Source organism: Symphodus melops (genome assembly GCF_947650265.1).
Source record: "Symphodus melops genome assembly, chromosome: 10".
In the NCBI taxonomy this organism is placed as follows: Eukaryota; Metazoa; Chordata; class Actinopteri; order Labriformes; family Labridae; genus Symphodus; species Symphodus melops.
This window is the reverse complement of record NC_136700.1, coordinates 14,397,362-14,416,504: the sequence shown is the minus strand read 5'-3', so window position 1 is coordinate 14,416,504 and position 19,143 is coordinate 14,397,362. Positions and strand designations below refer to the sequence as shown.

The window sequence follows — 19,143 nt, the reverse complement described above, 5'->3', positions numbered from 1 at the left end:
GTATTCAAGTATTATTGAGTTTTTGTGCATTAGATGAAGCCATATGAAGCAAAAGTAAAGAGATTTATTGATTCATAGGTTCAAGGTTGTTTTACAGGAAAAGATTTTTATAGAAGAGACGAGTCAAACCAAGACAAACTAGAGATAGTCTAAAGATATCTCTGATATCTATTAGAAGATCTCCAACTGCTACAATCGTTACAATGATGCTGAACACTGTGAATAATGTTGTTGTTGCACTCATCTGTCTTCTGTTCCTTCATCTCACTGTGGCTTCTGTGTCACTCATTCTCATTTCTGAGGACACAGGTTCAACTGTTTAAGACACCTTACACACTAACGGTGGATTACAATTTAAACATATAAATTAAACACTAAATACTTTATTTAAGTCATCAACTGTTTTCTTTCAGTGGTAATTTAGTAAATCCTGGTATCTTTGTGCAATCTGAGGAATACATCCTGTTAATAACAGTAAACTGATCTGAAGTGCACACAGACTAAAGTAATCAAAAGCCAATTAGCTGTATTTAAACAGAGTGAAGCTTGGTTTGACAGAGTTCATTCTGCTCTCATTGAGATCCGCCATGACATGATTTATCTTACAGAAGACTGGACCGCCATAATATCCTGACAGTGACTCCTCATACAGAGCGCTTCCTTCAGGTTTTACGATTCTCTGTGATGCACAAATCATGAGCGACGTGAAAAGACATTCATTGTGGCATTAGCTGCATTGCCTTCAAATATATAAGTGATCTTGTTCCACTTTGTCTGCAGGTACCAAACGGACTAGAAGCATTGTCCATTCTTACACTGAGCGGGTAGCTGTGACCTGCAGTGTAAAAGTGCTTTGAGTAGTCAGAAGACTAGAAAAGCGCTATTTCAGCTCAAGTCCATTTACATTATATGATTTCAACTCATGAGACAAATCTAACCATTTTCAGAATCTCGACCTCAAGTCACTTCTGAGTGGAAAGCATCGCCTGCAGCCGCACTTTGGCACCAGAGCAGCAATCATGAAAACAGGAGATGTCAGGCTGCACAGCTGGGTCTCCCAGCAGGACTTAAGATCCACTTACAGGGTGTCTCATCTTGTCTGGTCGAGTGTGTTCAGCACCACAACGTGCCACGTATTGGCAGGTTTTTAGATGAAGAACTCATCGACTTGCTGGTCGCTGTTTGAGCCTGTTGACAGCAGCTCCACCACAGGCCTTTTGGAGGGACTTTGTCCTGCTGCCTGAGTCCTGCCTCCACAACCCTGCCTGGCTGCATCTAGACAACCAGCATAGCCCCTTGACTGTGAGGGGCCCTGCGGTTTGATATGCGTAAATGGCAGACATTCAATCAGTTCCTTGGCCAGACCGTCCCTTATCGATGCTCCGACAGCTGCAGGTCTTTCAGAGCTGGGTGTATTTAAAAGGTCCACGGAGGAAGAGCGAATGATTGTTGTGACAGCAGTTTCAGAGCGAGGTGTGACAGCAGTTTCAGAGCGAGGTGTGACAGCAACTCCAGTGTCCACGTTGGTCTCCGGCTCCTCCGGCTCCTCCGGCTCCTCCTCTTCTAGAAGGAGATGGGAGAGGGAGCGGGTTATGGAGGGGCGCAGAGGAGACTCGGGGTGATTGGTGGTTGAGGGGCTGCTTCGCTGGGATGAGTAACAGGAGCTGCTTGGAGGGGTGCTGCAGCAGCTCCCTGAGCCCAGACTCTCTGCTCCTCCGTGAAGCTTCTCCAGGAGGGGATCACTCCGCGGCCGGTGACCTGTCAAAACAAAGACGCGCATCAAACAGAGTCAGTAAGAGACTTAAAAATCCTTTAACATAATCAAGATCAACCAGCATTAGCCTCCTCTTCTGCTGAATCTTCTCTCAGCTTGAGGCAACTAACATTAAATATACATCAAACACGCCGTGGTCAGCAGCCTGACACAGTCTCTCGTCTGTAAGCTCACCTTGCCTGCGTGTCTGCCTGGGCAGGGATGTTGGGAGGCTGCAGGGCGACAGGCTGTGACTCTGTCCTGAGCTCCTGAGCTTCACTCCTCGAGGGGACACGCTGGCGTGGGTCAGAGGGAAAGCACAGGTCAGAGGCCGCTGAGGTTGGGTCGGGGTGTTCACCTGCAGCACAGACGGACAGGAGGAGAGGGATTATGATTTACACCCGGACTAAGAGAGAGATTTAAGCAAGATAAGTAACTTTGACAGCATTAACCTACACGCATCGGACATATGGCTGCTGACCGCTCTGTGAAGCAACCACACACCTGAATGATTTAAAAGATGTGAAGAGTGAGGAGACTATTCTAAAACAAATAAATACTGATGGATTGATTGATCACATGAAGAACGTGCTCGTCTTTTCTGTAGATCAAAAGGAGTGATCATAAGAAATATTTTGAAATGTTTTATTGTTTTTATTCTGAGCTACTGAAGGACATCAATCACAGAAACTAAACATTGATATAGAACAGTTAAACACAGATAATATACTACTTCTCATCATTTGTACCATAAACAATTCATCTGTTTCATTCTACTTGTTTGGACATTATATCTCGTGCAACACTTCAAAATAACCCATAATAATTGTGTCTGTTTCTGAAATTCACTGGAGAATATTAGAAAAGCTTCTTCTTGATTAATCTTAGGTTAAATCATCTGAGGTTTGTTCAACTCTAACAGGAACATGACGCACCTTAACAATATTATTTCTTTGTTCAACAAGAAACTGTTGCTTCCATCCAAAGTAAAGTCTTTAAACTATCGAGAGCTTCTTATTGAGTCCAACGCGTCCTGTACAATTTTTGAACTGAAGACCAAGTAAAGTAAATCAGTCCTTCTGCTGCATACAAACCTATCATTCAAAATCAAAGAACTGAATAATCATGACAGGAGAATGTAAGCGCAAGGCAACATAAAGTAATATAAATCCTTAAAGTGATTTCAATCCCTGTTTATTGAGTGAATAAAAGAAGGACTGCACTTACCTGGAAGAGTACTTTGTTGCCATCAAGGTCTTCTGTCTGCCAGCGCGTCGTGCTGATTGGGCTACAGGGGTTTGGCAACAGAGGAACGAGCTGTCCGATTTCTTCCACGCTGAACTGCAGCACAGCAGAGCTGCACGGCTCCACCCGAAGCCCTCGTGACAACTGTTTAATAGCCAGCTGCAGGCAGAGGCCGGGCTCTGTGTGAAGATATATACAGCATGTCAAATAACAGAGACAAAGAGCTTTCCTGACGGAGCAGTTTGTTAGAATGATAAAAGTGCCAAACATCAGTGGGCATAAAATATCTCATGAAGGACATCAACCTGAGTCAACTTTTAAACACCATTCACCAAATGTGAAGTAGAAATAATCTGATCTTTTGACTGCTGTTATTCTGTTTGTTCTTTTCAACAAGTATGGCTCTTATTTCTGTGTAAAGCTCATTTTTGAGGCATTATCAAACACATTCAAAAGAAAATGAAAGAAGATAATATATTTGGTAACTTGAATTTGTTTAAACTGTATCTGTGTCAATTAATCCAGTTAAGCAACTTAAATCAAGACTGTTTGGGTTAAAAGTAAAAAATGCTAGAAGAAAGCTTCATGTTTGTCCTTTAATTAAACTATGACTAATCATTGTCAGCTAACTGACAGGAGACTAAAAGGTGTAACTGTTTGGCTGTTGAGCAGAGAGGATTACATTTTTGTGACCAACATCTCAGAGCCGTACCTGAGTGGAGAGTGAACCAGCAGAAGCCCGTCTTCTGCTCCTCCGCCTGTCGCTGCAGCACCGTCTCATAGAGCCGCACGGCATCCTCAAAGTTGTCATGTTCACTGTACAGCGTCACACGCAGTATCTCTCCTCCGCAGTGTACTGGTCGAACTCCCCACACAGGCATCCCTGCCCCCAAACTGTAGAAGTCTCTGCTGGGCAGGAGGTACGGCTGCACCAGGGCGTTGGTGGGGGAGCTGCTGGATGTGATATGGATCCCTTTGGTCTGTCTGCTGCAGCTCTCGGTGTGGTGGTACTGCCAGGGTGGGCGCTGGAAAAAGTCCACCACTTTGAGGATTCGCTCCTCTCCATATGCCTCATGGAGGAAGAAAGTGATGGCCAGAGAAGGAAAGCCTGAAACATATTTAGAAAATATTTATTCCCAGTAAATCCTAAATCAAAACAGATGCACTCCTTGCAAGGGGATCTTGTTGTGCATTGCAATCAATAAATAAATACTCATCGCTAAGAAGTTCAATATTGTAGGGGACATTTTTCATGCATGAAAGTTATAATGCAAATATAAATTTCTGTAAACGTGTTGTTCTCACATCAAGTGTTTTTTTTTTCTAGAGGCACAACAGAATATGTGGTAAAGTGAAATGTTTAACAGGCTTTCCTATCCTTGCTATATAAATTCTTCAACCTGCCTACAAGATGTATGTTTATTGTATGCAAAACCCCAGATGAGAGACCGTCACCTGCTGCAGGACAGAGACGGGTGTAACTTCTGAATGGGCAGGCCCTCTCTGACACATGGAAGATGCGAAGGCTTGGGCAGAGCCAGCGGAGGAGGCGATCCAGGGTCTGCTGCAGCAGCAGTGAGTCTCCAGGGTTGGACAGCAGATGAAGGTTCATTAGCAGGAGTGGCTGCTGCGGCTGTTTCTGTCTGACCCGGCTGGTCATGAGCTGGACTGTGATTCAACATGCAAACGATGCATTGTCATATACAGTATATATATATATATATATATATATATGTAAACAACATTATATGCATAATGTTTAACATAGCATACAAGAAGCCATAGTATATGTCAAAGCATTTAACTGGTTCCTCTAATAGATTTACCATCATCATAAATTTGCTTGCCATGAGGAGTATTACTTCTTATTTCCAACACATCATCACATATCTTGTGTCTTTGATAAGGTACAGTAACCTTACAATTAAAAAAAAAATCAATCAATCAATACATTGGCTTTACCTTTGCTAACTTAAGACCCTAATCAATAAAAGACACCATTATGTGTTTACTGAGATATATCTGTATAATATAACTAACAATAGGAGGGGGATATCAAATTCTTGTCAGAGCTAAATAGAAGACAGTTTGGTTTGAAATACAGCGTGAAATGCATTTTGGGAAGCTTAAGGGATTTTAAACTTAGTGTAAGGTAGAAATAAAAGTGCTGATATGTATGGACTCTGTATTTGTCTCGGTTTGGATCTCTTTAACACTTATGTGACTGAAGTGTAAACTCCTTGAGTGCTTCTTCTTGATGGTGTGTAAGAGTGGAGGAACACTTACTGCCAGATGATGACATCCTGCTGCAGTCAGACCTAAACAAAATAAAAGCATGTAATTGATAACTTCGTAAACGATGTTTTATAAATTCAGACTGTCTGGATGAAAGACAAAAATCTGTCTCCATCTTGTGGTTGGTTGGTTTGGAAACTTGCCCCCTTCGCCGCCTCGGTCACCATGACAACACATTATCTATGGCAAAGCTAACAGAACCGATCAAATGCTGAATTATAAAGAAAACACTTTACGTCTTACATTTAGAAAACATTCAAGTGTAGCGCTAATGGTGGATGTCAGAGGTGAAGTTGCTAGCCTGAAATGTCAGCGAATTTACAGTAAACTTTCCCACACACAATTATTTTCCATTGTGGTTTCAGCAAAAAAGGCGAAGTTGTGCTAAGTCCAGTTAGCCCTGTGCTAACTTGACTCACCGGGCAGTTTCAGCTCCGGAGTCCACGTTTTCATCGTCTTCTATCTTCTCCAACACCGCCGCTCTACGAAACATAGTCTGTTACACCTTTCACATGTGGTCAAGCCCTCCTGCAGGAAAAGTTTGAGCGGTTTGTTGGACTGAAATGAAAAGGCATCCTTTTAGTTGATTTCTTTCAAGAGCCTGCACGAGCCGAACAAAACATGGGACGCTGACGTCACCAGGCAACCGTACACCGTGATGTTAAAATGCAGTGAGTGAGAGAAACAAGACAAGAACTTCTACACAGCCAGCAGAAATACACGCTGCTCTGTGTTTGTTGAGGACAACACTAAGACTACAATCTGGGCGAAAGGGAGCAGCAGAGGTTTTGCTACTTTAAATCTTAAGCCGCTTGTAATAACACGGAGCAGATGGCGTGTGTGGAACAATATGAGAAGACAAAGGGGACAGTTCAGACCAGAGTCCAGACGGGGGACGTGTAGACCCCTGACAATAAACACATTGAGTATTACACTCTGAAACAGCTCACTTTTAAACGCTTGTAATTAAGGAAATGTATAGATAGATATATACATAGATGTATATTTATCTAGAATAAATATATTTTTATTTTGATGAAAACTGATCTAATGGAATAAGACCGTAGATCAGAGCCTTGCCTTTTAATTGCTCATGGACCTAAAACGATTTATTGGTAGGCCTGCATAAGTGTTTTTAATAGTTCCTATAAATACCTTTTTTTTTTTTTTTTTTTTTTTTTTTTTAATTTATAGGCTCCCGTAACAAATTTAGTCCGGCTAAGTTGCTCTGAGCCTATCGTTTACTCAGCACAGCACATACTGGTCCAGATGATGGTCAATGCTAAATCTGGTTGACAGAGTTACATAGTTACTTTTGCTCTGTGATTGACTTTCATTGACCATTGTTGAAAAGCCCAGATAAACAATATTTTAATTCCAGTCAAGTATATCTGGTACTTCCTCCTATACAGTGATTGTTAACCATGTCAAAAACCCTACATCTATTGGGCCTGTATTGTTTTTAAAGTGTTGTCCTCTTATATATCCCAAGGTAAATACTTGAAACGTCTTACACCATGATTCATCACAGTACAAACAATACAGCTGAATCTGCACCTCTACAAAACAGTCTAAAAAACTTCACATTTTTTTGTTTGATGTGTTTTTTCAAAGATTAAAAACTGCACTTCATTGATAACATCCCCCCCAAAAAACAATGAGTGAAACATATTCATGTGGAAATTTAAGAAAAGATTTGGACTGGGTCTTCTCATTCACACTTCACTTTAATAAAGGTCAAATTGTGGCCTTCTTTTCAAAGATATTAAAAAAGAGCCCATCCCTTTACTTTTTTATTCTACATTTAATATGATGAAAACAAGGCCCTGTACAATCCACCTTTGCAGTGAGTACAATAATTATTTTACAATTTGTACACATTAGAACATGGTGATGGACTGGTTACACCCTTTCGAAATGCAGTCGAGAATGGGAAAAAAAAAGTCTGTAACCTCCACCACAAGAGAACCTTCCATTCAAAGAGAGGAAATACATTTGTTGGCCTTCCATACAGCAAGCCTGAAGTGAAAAATGTGTCACGAAAGACCAAACACTGTTAATGGAGCTTTTGTGTGTCATGTTCCTCTGATTCATTTGCTGGACAAAAGCATGCTGTGAAGCTACAGCTCTTCAGCTCTCTAATCACTAGTACAGACCTGGCTAAAATATTGAAATGACATTAAATACTTTGGCTATGTGAGGTGCACTTAATTTTTTTAAATTGGATATTAAAACATCAACAAAAACAAATAGAAATGCAACACAAGTGAAGTACTCCATGATTGCTCAAGTTCTCAAAATGGACCTTAACAGCTGATGTAAACCAGGTCTGTACCAGTTCACGCTTCCACTTCTGATTTCAATTTAAAATTCTCTTTAAGAAAAATGCCAAGAGCATCTGACATCCTGTACAGCTATCAATGTGCCACAAAAAAAGATGGAAAAAAAACCCAAAACAAACATTGACACAAACATTTAAAATAGGAGTGATTTCAAATATTTTCCTGGTCTCCATGTAGCATGTTTGCTCTGACATGTTCACTCTCATTTTTGACATCATGTCGTTAATTGTCACCACAAGTTGCCCAAATCTCTCCAAAGGCCACAAGAAACATGATTTTTTTTTTTTTTTTTACAAAACTAGATCCCCTCCATACTTCTTTCTCAGCTGAAGTTATCTTATATTGCTAGACAACTTCCCAACTTTTGAGAGGTTGTTTTTTTAAACACATTTTTATGGAAGATAAAGTTAAGCTTCCCAGTGTTTCCCAGAATCAATGCTGAAAGCACGTCCAAGTTCTTTCAAACGCATAGCAGTCCACAAAAAAAAAAACAAGGCTCTCAGTTGCTTTGAACTCCAAGTTTGTTTTCATTGAACTGACTGGCTTTATGCTACATAAGTGTACACTTTTCGGTCCTCTGGTGTTCTTGCCAAATATTCCCGCTCAATGAGTCCTTCAATGCGCTTCTTGATTACTACGGGACTAGGGAGAAATCGTGCTCGCAACTGCTGTGTTACCTGCAGAAACACAAACACAAAATCAAGGTCATACTTTTCATCATGTTTTCATTATAATTACACAAATTCTCTTGCTGTGAACTATTGTTTTTTTGTCTCGTCTTTTTGGTGGTGCCTCACTAAATTGAATAGTAAACTACTGGAAATGTGGATCAAATGCAACCATTTCAGCTGACTGACCTCTGCTATTAGGACATTGTGCTGCATCTTCTTTCTGGACTTCATGATCCGAACGATGGCAGCTTCGATCTCATGCTTCCTGTCGTCGTCCACTTTTTGTCGCGTCTCCTTCCTCTCTGGGTCTGACTCGCCCTGTTTGGCAGCCACTAGGTAGTGCAAAGGGGGGAAAAAATGCACAAAACAAGCCAAATAATTAAATCACTACATAATCCTGTGTCTTTATAGGAGCTCTTAAAACTGACGGAGCTGACTGGAGAGGAACACGATAAACACTACCAGTCAAAAGTTTGGACACGTCTGATTGAAATGCATCTTATTTTATGCTTAAACCTTTGACATGCGTTTCCTACTTATATGCATGTATTTCCAAAACAAAAAGTGATATTAAATGTTTTATTTCAGATCTGCTATCATTCTAAAATGGACTAAAAATAGTAAAGACAAACCCTTCTATTAGTAGGTGTTCCTTGTCAAACTTACAGTAGCTACAACATATAATGAACTGTATTGTTGATATTACTGTTTTGAATGGTGGTGCACATGTTCATATTGTTATTATACTGAGATGACATTATAACATGACATCAGAAAACAATACAGCCTATAGACTTCATTTTCTCTCAGGCTGCAATACACTTCAGAGTTGCAATGATTAGTTCCTTATCATCAAAAAGACTCTGCTCTGCATGTTTAAAGAGAAGTTTTTTTTTACATTTATATATATATTTTTTTACAAAAATATCATTGAAGTTTAACGTTTAATGTACCTGTCTGGATTTTGACACGATGTAGTTTCGAGGTAAACTGGTCATTGACTGTAAACACGTGGCCATTCTCAATCTCCTTGGACTTGGGCTCCTTAGTGAGAACTCTCTGAGTAGGTTTCCCACAGGCCAGAGATTGTAGTGCACGCACCAGCTCCCTCTCTGGGATGTCTGTCTCCTGCTGGATCTCCTACAGGATAAGAAGGGTTTAGTTTGACACACCTAGCAGAACCGTAACAGAGACAACAGCTTTTCCTGCTGATACTGTGGCTGTTGTTTCAGTTTCTGTGTTGCAAAATAAAGTTGTTTTAAGCATTTAATACTTTACCTCAAAGAAGGACTTTTCTCTGTTGTTAAAAAGCATGAGGATCGTCATCTGAAAAGTGGAGACCTGCAGGATGTGTTTCCTGGTGTTGGATCCGGTAACCTGAGCTCCTCCTACTCCGACCTCGGAGCCATCCTCCTGTTTGCACGTTGAGATGAAATACTAGAATCTCAAAACATGATTCTGAATCCTCCTCCTCAATAAATACCTTTCCCTTTGAAAGACATTATAATAAAACATCTTGTTGCTCGGGTGATGTTAATCTTAGCCTCACCTTAAAGAGCAGAAGTAAAAGGATTGGTGAAAGTAGTATCCATAGCACATTCATGAGACTTCAGAATTAACTAGAGGAACTGTTCTTTGGCATAAAGCGTTTCCATATTTGCCGATTTGGAATTTCCAGGCTGCTCATACCTTTTTGATAGTGCCGTAGAAAGTGGCGTTTAGATCTGCAGAGCCCATGTGGTGCTGCAGTGTGAGTTGTCTGCCGCTGTGTTTCCCAAGATAAAACCTACAAGGGGAGAGGAGTTACTCTAGTGTTGAACTCTACACCACAGCCAAGTGAGAGTTACGTCATGAAGCAGGCCTTAGAAACAGAGCTATCCGCTTGAAGCACCACTCGTATGTTTTCTCTTAATGATCAGACGTAGATCCAGTTTATATCCAGAATGGATCAGGTAAAAAAAGATGGATGCTATAGTCATGCAAACAAGCAACTGACTCATTTCTTTGCGGAAGTGTCGGACAGGCTAACCTTCTAAAGACTTCGAATGCATGGCGCGGCGAAGGGGGGATGTTGCACTTGGGTGTTGCTGATTGTGTTGGCCAGTACCCCGTGGTCAGGACTCGCACAGTGAGATCGACCCCTCCAAGTGATACCTGAGGTGAGAAAAACGTGACACTTTCAGTCTGAGCTCATTGTGTGCAATGTTACTCATTGTGATTATTTTTTTTTTACAGGCGAGCTACAAGACAAAAACACTGTTGTTATCTCCTGTTTAAATAAGCTCAGTGTGTTGTACATGTTGTTCAAAAGGTCTATTTTCTGCTATAATCAAAGAGAATAATGTGCATGACTAACAACTTGGATTCAATGTTTTCATTTCCTAAATGTAATTTGTTTTCTGCGCAACACAAATCACACGTGCTTCAGCGTAATTTAAATGACAGACTCAGTCAGCGGCTCCTTGTGACAAAAAGACACGTGACAGCAAAAGCACAAGGCAGAAAATGACAACATGTATTTATGAGATATGGACAGTTAGGCTCATTATAGTTATGTCAGAGAGCAGAGCGCCAGTGCTCAGGCAGTCAACAAACCATATTTTGATTACAGATAGGACGAGTTGTGGCGCGTGGCATTTTCTCACCCCTGTGGTCTGTAGATGTTGTCGAAACTCATCCATGGTTGTGTTGGAGATGCTCATGTCCCGGAACATGCCCTCCAGCTTAGAGGTGAACTGACAGCCGCACTCCGTCTATGTAACGAAGACCAGAACGATTATCACATTTAGCTTATCAAAATCTGTTCAGCAGAAAATCTACATTCATGTGGTGGCCGACTAATCTGTGTACATTTGTAACAGCGCACATGGAAACTGCCTCCGCTCTATTTTCTAACATATTTTATTGAATAAAGCTGAAGTCCTTCCCACAGGCATTGATTCTCTTGAAAAAGATGGTTAAATAGTTTCAATAATATGCAGTTATAAAAACTAGACGCCTTGTTTACAGCATCACACAGAGCTCCCTGTTACTTGAATGAAGCTGGTTTAAAAAAAAAAAAAAAAAAAAAAATCACACTCCCCGCTCACCTTGAGCTTTGAGATCATGTTTTTCTCCGAGTCATCTGACACGCTCTTGTTGGTGAGCAGCCTGCGAGCCAGGTGCTGCTTGTAGTACCTCTCAAACACGTCCTTCTCCTGCATGAAGCGGAACAGCACCATGGCCTTGTCCAGAATAGACTCCACCTCCTGCTCCGTCAACTGGCAAGAAACAAGATGAACATTACACAAGGCTACAAGTGGAGTCACAATCTGAACAAATAAACCCAAGACTGTAGACTCACAAGCTTCAAATGATAAAACTTTGTGAAGGACAGGAAACAGAGGGCATTGCTTATTTTGGTGGTTTAGGGAATACAACCCAGTCTACTGATTTCTCTGAATAATAATAATAATGATAATAATAGAAAAGGAAGGCTCACCCCTTTGACTCCTTTCTTCAGTTTGTCATCAATGAAGAGTGACAGATACTCCGGTGAGCGAGAGTTAAGGTTAAGGAAGTACTCAAAGTCCCCTGCAATGGTTTGTTTGAAGAGCCGGTCGTTATTGAAGGACTCCTGGAGGAAGCGGTCGAATCGTGACTTGAGGTCCAGCAGACCCTGCAGGGGAGGAGGCAAGAACACAGGGGGATATGAAGGATGAAGGATAACACAGTGAGAACAGCTCCTACAGTCGCTGCAGCAGAGGAGAATGAATCAATCCTGCTGTTGGACTGTTGCTGGTTAAAGAAGAGCGTAAAACACACGAGTTTTGGAGTAGAAGTGGAATTTACAGACAGATGAACTGAACACGAGGGGGGGCTTGAATAACTTTGCGTTATGTAGTCATCAAGGCTGCTGCCACAGGGGTCAGAGCCGTTAACTCTCCTGAGGTGTTGTGGGAGCATATTCTTGTCAAAGCTCGAGCACGCTACAGTGTGATCAAGCATCCTGTGCCAGTAGAGATGAGCCTTTCATCTTTAAGGTTAGAGGTTAGGACTGTGCTTCTTCTCACTCATTCACCCAAATATACTGTATGTGGTCATATGGTCACAGTTTAGATTATTAGAACATGTGAACAATTAGGAACAACATGTGGTGAATTGAAAACTTAACAGTAACATTTCTCTCTCTCTCTTACCTGGATGTAGTCCACAGGGTTCTTTCCCTCCCCCTCCTCTGACACAAGGGCCTTGCCTTGCTCTCGAAGGTACGAGCTCATGCACTCACACATGGTCTTCAGCCCATTGGGAACTCTGCTGAACAGCTTGTACATGCACGCCAGATCTGTGATGGATAGCCACAAACGCGCACATTATAACACATCATAATATTTTACAAACTGAAAACAGGCCTGAGCAGCTGCAGTAGACGAGGTTGATTTGTGCAGCGCGAATAAAAACAAACCGAGTGTGGGCACGCATCTTGACTAAAGCTACAACACTGCAGTCGCAGCGTCATCTTTCACCTACTGAAGCATTCCTGCGAGCTTTTTGCTTGTTCCGTCAGTAAAAGGATGATCACATTACTGACGCAGTCAACATTTAAATCCATTCACATTAACACGGTATATAAAAGTGCAATGGGGATTTTCTGCTCCCCCTCCACCCTGTGGGATTGATGCAGAAACGTTCACTCTCGTTTGAGCAGGCCCTTTGCGCATCGCCCGCAGCAGTCTTACCGTCCGTCTTGCCGTTTTTGAGCATGTGCACCAGGCCCGAGTTCTCCATCTCGACGATGGTCTTCATGTGTTTGGAGATGAGCTCTCGTTCCACCACCTTGACAATCGGCTCCTCAGTAGATTTGTCTAAACAGTGCATCACCCGCTCAATCTCCTCGTTGATCCGGGCCTCCACCTTCTTTATGTACACACTGGCACTGTTCTCTGCGAGGAACTTTTGGCTCTCCATCTTTAAGAAAATAAGGTACACTTAGAAGCTGAGAATGAAAAGAAGCGCTCCTGAAATTCCTTTTTCTGTGGAAATACTATAGATACTAACAGTTATCTAAATCCACCAACGGATGGGAAGATGTAGCCTAGGTGCCCATGAAAAAATATTCAAGTAAATGATCCACAACAAACAGCGAGGGGGAATGACTTATGATGACGAACCTGGAAAAACTCTGCAGACATTTCTAAGAAAGGCGCCTCAAAGTCTTCTTCATAAACAGATCTCCCTTCGAGGCCGAGGATCATTAACATTTGGCAAGCATTTCTAATGGCCCCCCTGGAGAAGCGGAGCAAATGGGAAAGCATAATCAGTATAGACAGATGGAGAAAAATAAAATCGATCTTAATATTCATTTCACACATGCTAACTCTTAATTATTTGTAACACAAACTCAAAAACTAAAACAAATCACAGAGCAGAGGACGAAAGATATCCAAGTGTCTAATTCAATCATTATTGATCGTTTCAGATCTACGTGGCAGGTCCTTCATCCTGTCCTCCTACAGTGATCGGTGAAGATCAAGCTGTCAACATTGAATGGCAGTTAACCAAACCGCCATGCACTCAGTCCTGTGTGTGTGTGCGCCTTCGTGTACCTGTCCACCACCTCCCCCTTCCTCTCTCGTGCGATCATGTCCAGGAGAGTCTGCCGGAGGTGGTCTCTGATGCAGCCGTAACGAACCACCTGATCCCTAAAGATGATGAGACCCAGGTTGTAGACGTTCTCTACGTTGTTCTGCTGGACATATACCCGGTCCTGTGACACACACACACACAAACACACACACAACACTGGATACATGAGGTGAAGGGCAGAGATGTTTCAGCGTTGTCCTTTAATGGATATAAATCAGTTCCTTTCAGCTCTTTATGTCCTTTATAAATCGTGTGCTTCGTTTAATGTCACTATTGCTGCTTCGCCCAGTCCTCAGCTGTCAGTTCTTGTACATGTGTTAACATTAAAACAGATATATTGATAAGATCAGTTGTTAACAGACTTGACCTCATATTGCTTTCACACCATCTCTGTCACTGACGTGAAATGCTTCCCCCCCTGCAGAGTGACTGCCTCCATGCAAAGTTTTGCTGCTGTGTAGAACTTTTCCCTGAAAGTAAAGCAGGCGTCGTCATCAGCGGTGATGGTAGTGTTCCAGTGAAGGTTTTGTTCGAAAGGTCATCGGAATGTTTAAGATCAAAATCAATCAGCTTTTATATGTTCAGCGCTCGTTCGTGACAAAGACACAGCTGAAACTCTCCCACTGTGACAGACGTCAGTGTTTCTGCGTTCACAAGAATAAGAAGAGCACGAAGACGCTAGAAAGAAAAAAAAAAAAGACCCGTGTGTCTATTTCTAATGTTTCTGCTGTGGTGTCCTCACTGATGCGTGCCTCTGATGAGCAGAGTCGGCGTGCGTTTGATGACACTCACCATGTACATCAGAATGTCTCTGATCATCACCATCGCCGTTTGATGGTCATTCCAGGCCTGGTTTAAGGTTTGGAGGAAGTTATTGTTGAGGGAGTTGAGGACATCTTCTCGTACCTTTGGAGCAGACAGAGACACGTGCATGAGACGGCCAGCTTTGTATGACAACGAACCAAAGGACGGCGGCGTGAAGAGAAAAGAGAGTTCACCGAGCATTCTCTTACGGTGATCCTGCGTTGCTGCTTCTTTAATACCCGTTTTCTGTCAGTCAGGCACAAAACACCTTCGTTAAAATTCACACTGCAGGATGACTCAGCACTATAAATGTCGCTGTAGAGTTAGATTCATGAGGACACACCAACCCACACTTTTATCTACTTCTGCACAGACGAGATGGATTATCTTTTCTGCCTCTTCTCATACACATGATCAACCCTCCAGATGTATCAATGTCTTTTTGTGAAGCCATTCAGATCAGATTTAAGGTGGGAGGGAAAGTCCATAAAAGCATAATCGGTGATCCGTATATCACTCATAATGCACGCTCATGAGTACAATAGAAAAGGAAATGGGAGGTAACTACTTTCCTTGGGTGCTGTAAAGATGAAGCGACTCATTTGTTCGGACTATTTCTTCAACTTATAAATCAAAATACAGTCTCACAGTGGTGGGGCCACTCGTTATGGTCACGGCCATTCGTTTTGGAGTCGCGGGGGAAAAAAAACAAGAATTGAAATAACCATACAAGCCAAACGTTTCGCAGAAATGTAAAACTGAGCTCGGCCGTGGCTGAATCGACAAACGTGAAGCCAGGTGGAGTTTAAATCTGTTATTCAGCTCTCGCCTGAGCAACATCTGATGAAACTTTTGTTTGCTCCTGAATGAGTCTGCATTCCTGGCTGCTTGGACGGCGCTGCGAGAAGTTGAGATAAGTGTGGAATCTTAAACAGCGTCACTGTACAAAAACATGTCACATCTCCAAATTCTTGCCCTCCATAATTATTATTTTAGACAACGATAAATTGGCAAATAGAGTTTTAATCCAACAGATGAATTGGAAAAAAAACCCCCAAAAACAAGCTCATCAAAATGTGCCTCATGTTTCCAAGTGCCTGCGTTAGTCTCACTTTGTTGATGAGGTGTTCAGTGACGACTTCCCGCAGGCCCGTGTACAGCTTCTCTCCATGTTTGTGCAGCACCATTGTGTAGGCATTCCTGTACAATTCCTCAAAGCTCAGGCCGCTGTTGTTCTTCCTCTGAATCTCCTGGATGGCATTCTTCAAAAGGTCCCAGATATTGTTGACGTACTTTTCATCCATCGTCATCTGAAAAAAAAAAGGGAGCGCTTCATATGTTGAGTAAGATGAATATTTTGACCGCAATTTATAAGCAAGGGTTTTTTTCCCTAGACAGAGTGCCTTGGTGTGAGATAGACAACCACGGTGATGGTGAGAATAAATGTCCGCCTGATTGGCCTCCATTTAACATGACAGGTTTTGTAAAGGTCTCCAATACATCATAATCCTGAAAATATAAATCATCATGAAGCATTTAGCTCATTGAGAATAAGCCACCAAAGGAACACTGTATTACATCAGTCACAGTGTTCACAAACCCCACACACACTCTGTCATCAGACAACCTCCCACTGTGCTGTGTGATCACAAATCTTATTCAACAACAACAAAGAGAAGCACTTTGGACATGATCTCTTCTAAGGTTATGTTGGAGGGAGTTGGGGGGGGCAGTCAAGGAATGTGTTTGTGTGTGTGTGTGTGTGTGGGGGGGGGGGGGGGGGGGGTGGGGGGGGGGCGGGTGTCTTTTGATTCTTTTGATTTGAAAGCAGTCCTCTTTTTTTGTTTGTTAAGCCTTTGAGCTTAATTGTAAAATATTCCTTAAAACTCATTTTACCCAAACGAATTGGGAAATTAGTTTGGCCACCTGTAGAGCTGGAGGTCAGATTTCTGTCAAATTCTACTGAAGTGTGATTGAAACATCGAGGATCCTCCAATCAGCAACATCTTTGATAAAGTGTCCGTGTCTAACACCATGCACTTCTGAAGATCAACACTATCAAAAACTGTGTACAATCTTTATTACTGAGCTTCACCCCACTTCATACTACAAATAGGGCAGGTTAAGTTAAAGCAACAATGTGTGGGAATGTGGTTTGGTATGCTTTGGTGGTCACTGCGACAAGAGAGAAGACACATTTTTAACTGTAAAATTTGTTGTTTGGCCTTCAGCCGTCAGACAACTCATAATACCTAGCTGCTGAGCAGTGGTGGAACCCGTTTACAAGCGTCTAACAACCTCATAGATCAGGGGCAAGATTGCAACGTACTGTTTCTTGAAGCTCTCTCAACATGTAAAACCTATCACATATTTACTGTAGTACGGCTTCTGGACACTGCTGAGGTGCCCATGAGCAAGGAAGCGTACCTCCAAATGCTCGGATGCTCTCTCATGTGAAGCTTCCCCACTCAGACATCACTAAAATAGTGCATGTGTGTATTTCATCCAGTAACAACATGTCTCAATAACACAGTGTGAAAGCAATGTCTCCTCAAGGGTTGGCAGGTTTTCATAACTCTATAAACTACTATAAACAGTAAGTGGAAAAACATGGACCAATCGATCTTTTTACTACTTTGCTGCAGTGCTTCACTATATTAAATTAACATTATGGAACTTTATCGATTCACCTGAGCCTTTTTGTGGACTCTGAACTTCATGAAGGGCAGCACAAGTGAGGAGGAGCAGAGTGAGCAGACAAGCCCAAACACATGTCAAGATGCTGCTCCAACAACAGCAAGCAACCTGCAGGACTGGGTCCCATTCAACAGGCTCACATCTCTCTAAGAGCAAACACACAAGTTATGTGACCACTGACACGAGCACTCAACTCTAACTCATGTAAAAGGAATAAGTAAAGATGTTTCTTGATGAACTGACACATCAGTTCAAGCAGAATGAGGTCAGTTCATAAAAAAATGAGGTCTTTCACACAAAAGAGGGTGTCAGGTGGACTGAACGTGATCCCTCAGGTCCAGAAACAGGGCTTCATTCTCGGATAGATATAAACATATTTCTAAAATAACAAACGCAGGGTAAGCTATGTTTGTTGTATTATTAGCTGTAGCATATTTCTCCAGCTGTTGTAACGTTGCTGCTTCATCTTTTATACAGCTGGAAGTTTAGCTGATATCTCAGAACACACGCCAGAAGTATTCAGAGCTCGGACATAAACACGTCTTGTATTTTCAAACAGAAATCAGAAAACAACGAAAACAACAAGTGTCCAGCGCCAGTGCTAAGGTTAGCATCGGCTACGTCGGATGATCAGTTAGCTAAGGTTTGGGGAGTTTTGAGGTAGTTTAACGTCACGATCAATAAAAATGATTCACACTGATCTAGCATCATAACTGAGGAGTCACTTAAACAAAGAGTCAGAGTGAGATTCAATGAACATTCATCTGCTGGATTGTGTTTACGTTAAGGGAAGTCATGTCTGCTGCTCAGCTGGTTGGCCTGCTAGCATGTAGCCAACAGCACAGACCACGGAGCTCGAGTCTCCGCCTCCCCGGCAGATGGTGCACCTACTGCGGCATGCACTTACAGGAAAGGCCCGTATCCTCATTTTGGTGTCCTTCTTGGTGCCGCCTTTGCTGAGATTGGACATGGTTGTCTCGTCCGTGGGCTCTGTATTCACATGAAAGTATGCTCCACGGAGGGACGCGATGACTACTGGTTTGAGGAGCAGCCGACGAGCTTTGACTCGACCTCGTAGCTCCGCGTCCCGGCACCGCAAGTTTATTGTTGACAGCCAAACACCAGACCCGAGAGTTCTTCATACAGCAATGGCGGACTACCTGCAGTTCTCAATGCGCAGAGCTCACGCACTCCAAATCACGCGAGACAAGACTAACGGGGTATATTCAATTTAGTTAGTCTTTTTTCCCCCAATTAAATACATGTTTTATAATTGATACAGACATATACTACAGACAGTTCAGCATGGGTAGTGATATTATAAAAGGGTTTGCACAGTTTTAATTAATAAGAGTTATCTGCCTATTTGGAATATTTTAAACTTTTAGACATATTCAGTTACAGGGGCAGCAGGCTGGTGTGGGCTTGCTTAGAGCCCCACAGCTCAGCCGCCATGTGTTGACATTCACTCCGGTGAACGAGAGGGTCGTGTCCCTACGCCTTCGGGTAGGGGACAGGTCTTTGACTGTTGTCTTGGCCTACAGACCGAACAGCAGTGTGGAGTACCCAGCCTTCTTGGAGACTGGGAGACTTCAACGCTCACGTGGGCAATGACAGTGAGACTTGGAGGGGGTGATTGGGATGAACAGCCTCTCCAATCTGAACCCAAGCAGTGTTCTGTTATTGGACTTGTCCATAACAAGCTCCTCCG

General features: G+C 42.4%; 2 protein-coding genes across 2 annotated transcripts; both read right to left on the bottom strand.

Annotated features, from left to right (window-relative positions):
* Window positions 1-158: 158 nt before the first annotated feature.
* On the bottom strand, window positions 159-6,201 carry fam124b (family with sequence similarity 124B). Its single transcript, XM_079353917.1, has 7 exons — window positions 5,713-6,201; window positions 5,285-5,316; window positions 4,454-4,666; window positions 3,711-4,106; window positions 2,981-3,177; window positions 1,949-2,111; window positions 159-1,758 (listed from the first exon to the last, which is right to left on the bottom strand). The coding sequence occupies exons 1-7, from the start codon at window positions 5,784-5,786 to the stop codon at window positions 1,148-1,150; spliced, it is 1,686 nt and encodes a 561-aa protein (XP_079210043.1). The 5' UTR covers window positions 5,787-6,201; the 3' UTR covers window positions 159-1,147.
* An 876-nt stretch (window positions 6,202-7,077) lies between these two features.
* Window positions 7,078-18,629, bottom strand: cul3b (cullin 3b). Its single transcript, XM_079353916.1, has 16 exons — window positions 18,340-18,629; window positions 15,848-16,045; window positions 14,724-14,837; window positions 13,892-14,052; window positions 13,457-13,571; window positions 13,025-13,253; window positions 12,485-12,630; window positions 11,788-11,964; window positions 11,396-11,566; window positions 10,952-11,059; window positions 10,336-10,460; window positions 9,996-10,092; window positions 9,585-9,719; window positions 9,260-9,446; window positions 8,493-8,638; window positions 7,078-8,312 (listed from the first exon to the last, which is right to left on the bottom strand). Exons 1-16 carry the CDS (start codon window positions 18,400-18,402, stop codon window positions 8,181-8,183), a joined length of 2,304 nt encoding a protein of 767 aa, XP_079210042.1. The 5' UTR covers window positions 18,403-18,629; the 3' UTR covers window positions 7,078-8,180.
* Between the last annotated feature and the right edge of the window lie 514 nt (window positions 18,630-19,143).